This window comes from Triticum urartu, chromosome 3A (assembly GCF_056163025.1).
Source record: "Triticum urartu cultivar PI428250 chromosome 3A, HENAU_Tu73, whole genome shotgun sequence".
In the NCBI taxonomy this organism is placed as follows: domain Eukaryota; kingdom Viridiplantae; phylum Streptophyta; class Magnoliopsida; order Poales; family Poaceae; genus Triticum; species Triticum urartu.
This window is the reverse complement of record NC_141875.1, coordinates 35,948,310-35,956,701: the sequence shown is the minus strand read 5'-3', so window position 1 is coordinate 35,956,701 and position 8,392 is coordinate 35,948,310. Positions and strand designations below refer to the sequence as shown.

Genomic DNA, 8,392 nt, shown 5'->3' with positions numbered 1-8,392 from the left:
AGGTAATTGTTTATGCATCGTAACATCCTATAATATGTACATCGTGCCGCTAATATTGTGAGCATTTGTACCCAATTACGGTGTTTTACTTGTCATTTGTTCACTAACATAATTGCGTATGGAAGAAATAGAGTTTTGCAGCCAATTGAATAGGCACTCAGATTTGGTAAGCTAATAAGGTGTTACAATCACTAGTAGAAAATAGCGCTTTGGTTCGGGCAGGGCAAGCCCATTAGCCCCGGTTCAGTCACGAACCGGGACACATGAGGGCATTCGTACCGGTTCTTTAGCCCAGGGGGCCGGCCGTGGCCTCGTGGGCATTGGTCCCGGTTCGCATGGACCCATTTGTCCCGGTTCTAGGCACGAACCGGGACCAATGGGCCTCGCTCCTGGCCCTCATACATTGGTCCCGGTTCGTGGCAAGAACCGGGACAGAAGGGGGAGCTTTAGTCCCGGTTCTAGCCACGAACCGGGACAAATGAGTTGCCTATATATACCCCGTCCCCGCAGCAGAGCACTCTATAGTTCTTTGTTTTTTCTGTCCGACAAGGAGAGGGCATTTGGGTGCTCTAGCTCACCTCTTATGCACATTAGGTGTTCGATGAAATGCCCGAGCCACGCTAGTTAAGCTTTCTCCTCTCGAAGCTCGACCTCCAAGCTCCATTTTCCCCGAGATTTGCATAGGTTTAGCGGTCCGTCATGTCCCGTCCCCGTCTTCACCGCCGTCGATCGCCCGCGCCGATCTCGTCGCCGGCACCACCGTGGTGAGCCTCTTGTTCTTATCTTCTTTCTGAAAGAAAATAATTCTTACTTTAGATAGATACTTGCCTAATTTTCTAACTTTTATTATTGCTTGTTATTATATAGTGCGATGGTTTTGGTATCCGCCCTCGTCGGCCCTCGTCCTGGCTATGATTCGGATGTGGTATATATTATCTTTTTATAACTATTTGCTTTATTTATTGTTTTTGACAATTATGCCGACCAATGTGACATATATTTTATTTATGTAGGAGGTAGTTGAACCAGAAATTCCAACCGACCCTATTGTCGAGAGGTTAAATTTAGTTGAAGAAGAAAACAATTACTTGAAGGAAAAAATAAAAAAAATTGAGGAGGAGAAGATGATATTGGAGTTGCATGTTGCGGATGTCATCGATGATCACAAGATCAAGATGGATGCAATGCGGTTGAAGATGAGAAAGATTAGAAAATATGCCATTCATACCGAGGCTTGGTATCATTATGATCTTGGGTCAATTTTTACCTTGGTTGTGATTATGATCGCATTTGTTGTTGCATTGAAAGGTTTCACATAGTTTCAATGTATGGTTTAACTAGATGCTCTGGAGAGCTATATGTTGTGCAATGAGAACTATATATGTACTTTGTTTTTAATGTGATGATGAACTTCTATTAATTTGGTCACTTATCTATTCATGAGAGCTATATGTACTAAATTGATGATGTGGTTTTGAATGGTGCATCACTACTAGAGAAAAGCTTACTAGTGGCGCTGGTTTTTTACATACCAGTAGTGCGGGCACCCATGCTACTGCTAGGGCGCTACAGCTATTATTTAACAGTAGCGCATTTCTAAACAAGCGCTGTAGCTAAAATACTCATTAGTAGCGCCGATTTCTCGACCAACGCTACTACTATCATCACGTAGTAGTAGCGCCTTATTTTCTCCCCACGCTACAACTAGGCAAATAGAAATTAAAAAAAGTAGTCAGGTGCAATATTCATGGAAATCAAGACAAGTCCAGTGCAAATAAACTAAGTTCATAGAACCATCCCACAAACATTAACGACAGTACCACATTTAATATAACCACACAATCTCACAAACTCATATAGTAGTCAACAATGAATGGATAGATCATAGTTGATAAGTCTACTAGGTAGTCATACTAGCATATATATGGTTCAACAGCCACACGCATGCATATGAAGTTCTAGATGATATCGATGACGACAATCATCCTCAAGCCTGGGCGGTGGGTGTTCCTGATAGTAATTAGGATTGCCTGTCCAACATGAAGATTCTTGCCGACGAGGAAGCTCTTCCACCCAACTGATTTGAAGTGTGTGCGACCGTCTGTGTCCACGCCATATGCACAAGTGGTCACAGAGCCCCTTGCGGTAAGGCGTATTCCAGCAGAGCCTTCTTCATCAGGCTTGATACCACAACTCTCAGATAGGCTCTTTGGCAATTTCTGAATAAGAAAAACATATCAATTAATAAGTAGCCTCACACATTCTACACTAAGTATAACAATAAAGCATATAATATTAACTAAGCACATAAGATTCACTAAGCATGTAAGATTCACTAAGCATATATATCATTGGACTCTACACTAAGTATAACAATAAAGCATATAAGATTAACTAAGCATATAAGATTCACTAAGCATATATATCATCGGACTCTACACTAAGTATAACAATAAAGCATATAAGATTCACTAAGCATATATATCATCGGACTCTAAACTAAGTATAACAATAAAGCATATCATCAAATTACTCTAAAAACTAAAGTAAATGCAACATACCATGATATGCCGATCAACCATGGTACTTGTCAGGCAGGTCACGAATGGCACCCCGACGAAGTCAGCACGTGGCGGAATGATGTCCCATAGGTTGCACACCTCCTCCTCACTCAACTTCATTCTTTGAGCTACGATGGCATCACCATGTGGGTCGTCATCATCCTCATCATCCTCATAATCTTCTGCTTTGTTAACATAAATCACAGCCAGCTTGGGTCTTTCAGCTCTGAAGGAGAACCTAATCAACTCACCACCGGTGATACGCATGTGGTCGATGAAACGGACCCATCCATCTCCTCCCACCCGCGTCATCTTTTGTCCTTTCTCGATCTCCATAGTGTAGGGGGCCCTAGGAGCCTCAAAGGTCACAGAGTCTCCAGTCAGATTGTTGAATTCTGACCTCACATTGCATGGGATGATCTATGTACAAAAACAAAAATGATATATACACGATGCATTAATGCCAATAACACTAAAAACAAAATAGTAGTTACTAGTTTCATATAATTTATTATAGCCGCATGAAGAAAACTAGACTCGAAGTAGATGCCAAACAGCGTGCCAGTTGCAAGGCTGCTGGCGCACCTTGACTTGCACCGTCGATGTGGTGGTGGTGGTGGTGGTCGCGCCATTTCCCTAAAGCAATATGATTAAAGGATTAACGATCCAAAAGGTAAACATAAAGTTTTCATAGCTAGAGTTCACATGGCAAGCAAAATAACAACTAAAAAGTAAACATAAAGTTCAGTCCAGGGGAACACTTTATCTATTCCCACATCCAAAAGTTGAACCAGCTTAGAATCTTCCAGAACACAATAAGTAAACATCATTTCCACCTTTGCCATCAGATGCACAATAATTAAAACTATAAAAGGAAAACACCCCCCTTTTCGATCAGATACAACTCTCTGTCTATCTGTGTTTTCTTTTTCTGAAATTTACCAAAAATGCGCTCACTAACGGCATCATAAGAACTTAGCAATTTGAGCATCACCACATATAGATACTCTCTTCAACCTGAAAGAGAGTATCGAATCAAGCATTGATTTTTCCATGAAACCACATAACAGTGAGGGCTTCTTGGTCATATCTTTATGTGCATCAACAAAGAAGCTAGTGGCAGTAGCCAAGAATTGAAACCCTCAACCGTTGCTTTCATATCAGAGCTAAAAAAATGCTCACGATTCTACGGTCGAGCACTATGGTTGTTCCAGTGAAGGAATGACAAGTAGTTACAAGTACTACATCAATGATCCTAAATGTCGGAAACAATAGTCACGACATGGACTCCCCCTCTCTAAACCCTAGAACACTAGGCACCGACGCCGCCACCACTCCTCCAGGGGCAGCAGCCAAGAATTGAAACCCAAGTTTCAATTATATGGGCTAAAAGCCTCTACTTCTCTAGCTACTTCTCTCTACTCTCTCCTAAGTTTCGGTGAGCAATAAAAAGCCTCTACTTCTCACCTAACCCCTCTCTCTACTCTCTCCCCAATCACGCGAGGAGCATGTCACATCGAAGCATGGAGCCACTGTGCAATCCCTAAATCCCAAAACATGGTGAACCGCCGCGGCAAATTAATTGGAGCCTAGCTAGTGTGGCGTGCGCAGGGAGGAGGAGATCGAGGGGGACTTACAGGGCTGGAGCATCGGAGTAGGCGAGAGGCGACCGCGCGTGGTGGCGGCGCACGACACCGTCGATGGGGGTGAGGCGGCCGGGGACGAACCCTAACTGTGGCGACGGCGTCGAGCGGAGGGGATCGATTGTGAGAGTGTGAGGGGGTGCGGGGGCGCTCGGGCCGGTTTTCTTTTGCTCTAGTAGTAGCGCTGTTTAGAGGCCGGCGCTACTGCTAAGCCCACTAGATGTAGAGCCCATTCAAAACAAACGCTACAGCTAAGTGGGCTACTTCTTTTTCCATGTGGCCCATGTAACAGTAGCGTGGCCCAAGCAAACAAACGCTGTTGTTATATATCAGTAGTAACGTGTTTTCTGCCCAGCGCTACTCCTAAATACTAGTAGCATGGGGTCATAAACAGGCGCTACCGGTAAACTTCTATCTACAAGAATTTTCCTAGTAGTACATTTTGAACACAGAAAAACTCTGGAGTTCAAATAAGTTTAAAAAATGAAATCCCTTTGTAACTTCGAAAGAGATTGTCCATTTTGTACACGAAGTGCATCCAGTTTTTGCCGTAACCCTCTCTACTTTCTTGCACATGCTATGTGGATGAAATGATGATACCATGCCAACTTTCAACCTTTTCAGAGTTCATTTGAAATGCTTTTCAATTTCAGGGTCTTATAGTTCAAAAAAATCAGTAAATGCATGCAAAATAACAAATGAAGTCAGAAAGGGTTGAATTTTGATGATGTGGCTTTGAATGGTGCATTTTGAACACAGAAAAACTCTGGAGTTCAAATAAGTTCAAAAAAATGAAATCCCTTTGTAACAGACGAGTTTCCAAAAGAAACCCTCATACTTCGAAAGAGATTGTCCGTTTTGTACATGAAGTGCATCCAGTTTTTGCCGTAACCCTCTCTACTTTCTTGCACATGCTATGTGGATGAAATTATGATACCATGCCAACATTCAACCTTTTTAGAGTTCATTTGAAATGCTTTTCAATTTCAGGGTCTTATAGCTCAAAGTAATCAGTAATGCATGAAAAATAACAAATGAAGTCAGAAAGGGTTGAAAATTGATGATGTCGCTTTGAATGGTGCATTTTGAACATAGAAAAACTCTGGAGTTCAAATAAGTTCAAAAAAATTAAATCCCTTTGTAACACACGAGTTTCTGTATGAAACCCACATACTTCGAAAGAGATTGTACGTTTTGTACACGAAGTGCATCCAGTTTTTGCCGTAACCCTCTCTAATTTCTTGCACATGCTATGTGGATGAAATGATAATACCATGCCAGCTTTCAACCTTTTCAGAGTTCATTTGAAATGCTTTTCAATTTCAGGGTCTTATAGCTCAAAATAATCAGTAAATGCATGAAAAATAACAAATGAAGTCGGAAAGGGTTGAAAATTGATGACGTGGCTTTTAATGGTGCATTTTGAACATAGAAAAACTCTGGAGTTCAAATAACTTAAAAAAATCCCTTTGTAACAGACGAGTTTCCGTATGAAACCCTCATACTTCGGAAGAGATTGTACGTTTTGTACACGAAGTGCATCCAGTTTTTGCCGTAACCCTCTCTAATTTCTTGCACATGCTATGTGGATGAAATGATAATACCATGCCAGCTTTCAACCTTTTTAGAGTTCATTTGAAATGCTTTTCAATTTCAGGGTCTTATAGCTCAAAATAATCAGTAAATGCATGAAAAATAACAAATGAAGTCAAAAAGGGTTAAAAATTGATGACGTGGCTTTGAATGGTGCATTTTGAACATAGAAAAACTCTGGAGTTCAAATATGTTCAAAAAAAATCCCTTTATAACAGACGAGTTTCCGTATGAAACCCACATACTTCGAAAGAGATTGTACGTTTTGTACACGAAGTGCATCCAGTTTTTGCCGTAACCCTCTCTAGTTTCTAGCACATGCTATGTGGATGAAATGATGATACCATGCCAACTTTCAACCTTTTCAGAGTTCATTTGAAATGCTTTTCAATTTCAGGGTCTTATAGCTCAAAATAATCAGTAAATGCATGAAAAATAACAAATGAAGTCAAAAAGGGTTGAAAATTCATGATGTGGCTTTCAATGGTGCATTTTGAACAAAGAAAAACACTGGAGTTCAAATAAGTTCAAAAAAAAGTAATCCCTTTGTAACAAACGAGCTCTCGTATGAAACCCTCATACTTCGAAAGGGATTGTCCGTTTTGTACACGAATTGCATCCAGTTTTTGCCGTAACCCTCTCTAATTTCTTGCACATGCTATGTGGATGAAATGATGATACCATCCAAAAATAAAATTAACTAAAAAACTTTTATAAAACTCTAATAGCAAAAGGAATGAACTAAAAAGCTTTTATAAACCTCTAGTATTTTTTAAACTAAAATTATATAAAATTCATGCCACTGAAATTATCAAAGTATTTTCTATTCAAAACATGAAAAGCAAAAAGAAACAAGATAAACTTTAATAAAAAGTAGAAACAAAATTAGATAAATTAAAATTCAATAAAATAAATAAGTAGAAACAAAATAAAATAAAATAAAATTTAATAAAATAAATAAGTAGAAACAAAATAAAACAAATTAAAATTTAATATAATAAATAAGTAGAAATAAAATAAAATAAAATAAACTTTTATAAAATAAAGAAATAGAAACAAAATAAACTTTATAAAAGTAAAATAAATAAACTTTCATAAAATAAATAAACTTTCATAAAATAAATAAAAATAGCAACAGTAAGTTTTTTTGTTGTAAGTAGAAACAAAATAAAATAAATAAAACAACAAAAAAATAAAAAAGTGCCAACTACTGGGCCACCATGGCATGAATACGACTAGAAACCCTACCATGGGCCAGGATTCAGGCTCGCAGAAGGCCCAATTGGCCCATCAGGCATAGAAGTGACAATTAGGCCTATAAGCCTGCAATCGAGAGGAGCTTGAGAGGGGTGCGGCAGTGGGGCTTATAAACCACTCTGCGCCCCTCTCAACTAGTGAGGTGGGACTAAAGTTTTGGCCACGGGGAGCACGAGGCCTTTGGTCCCGGTTGGTGGCACCAACCGGTACCAAAGGGGGCATTCGTACCGGTTGGTGCCGCCAACCGGTACCAATGCCCCTTTGGTGCACCAATCGGTACGAATGCCCCCCTTTGGTACCGGTTGGTGCCACCAACCGGGACCAAAGGCCACCAACCGATATGAATGCCCCCCTTTGGTACCGGTTGGTGCCACCAACCAGGACCAAAGGCCTCCGCTCCTGAAAAGAGACCTTTGGTCCCGGTTGGTGGCACCAACCAGGACTAAAGGTGGCATTGGTACCGGTTTGCCACAAACCGGTACCAATGCCCTGGGTATATAAGAAAACACTTAGCAGTTTTGATGAAATCCATCACTTCTTCTCCCCCGACGCCCCTGCTCCACCTTACCGTCGCCGCCACCGACCAGGCAGGCTGCTCAACGTCGCCGTCGCCGCCGCCACCGACGCCGTCAGGCTGCTCAACGTCGCCGCCGCCATAGCTGAAGCCATCTGCCCCGACGACGACGTCGACCCTCGCGCCCCTGCCGGCCCCGACGCACCACCCCCTGTGAGCACCAGCCTGCTCCCGCGCCCTCCCCTGTCCCACGCCCCTGCGCCCCTACCATGTCCCGTGCCCCTACCCTGCCCCGCCGGCGCCGGCCCCTCCATCATGCCCCTGGATCCGCCCCTGCGCGGTGCTATTATATTTGTAGATGTTTTTAGATGCTATTCTTAGATGTTTTTACATGTTTTTTAGATTATTTTAGTTTAGTTTTAAGATTAGGAAAATTTCGGATGTGTACTTATATTTATTTAGATGTCTAGTTAATTTAGATGTTGTAATTTGTTCATAAAAATTGTGCACTTTTGTATATAAACTTTATTTTTTTCATATGTACGAAAATGTAGAGTGAAAAGTTTTATATATGCAAAAGTTACATTTTTAGAAAAGTTTTATATATCTAGATAGGAAAGGAAATAAGAAGAAAAAGAATGAGAGGAAAAAGGAAAAAAAAGAAGAGGAAGAAAGGAGAAGAAGAGGAGAGGAAGAAGAGGAGAAATAAATAATAACAGGGAAAAGAAGAAAAAGAAGAGAAGAAGAATAAAGGAATGGAGAAGAAGAGAAAATAGAATATTTTCTATTTTCTTTTCTTCTCCTCTATTCCTCCTCTATTCCTT

General features: G+C 40.8%; 1 protein-coding gene across 1 annotated transcript; it reads right to left on the bottom strand.

The window, feature by feature from the left end:
* Positions 1–1,958: 1,958 nt before the first annotated feature.
* LOC147978247 (uncharacterized) lies at positions 1,959–7,882 on the bottom strand. Its single transcript, XM_087514687.1, has 5 exons — positions 7,639–7,882; positions 4,199–4,376; positions 3,056–3,197; positions 2,562–2,981; positions 1,959–2,219 (listed from the first exon to the last, which is right to left on the bottom strand). Exons 1-5 carry the CDS (start codon positions 7,880–7,882, stop codon positions 1,959–1,961), a joined length of 1,245 nt encoding a protein of 414 aa, XP_087370813.1.
* Between the last annotated feature and the right edge of the window lie 510 nt (positions 7,883–8,392).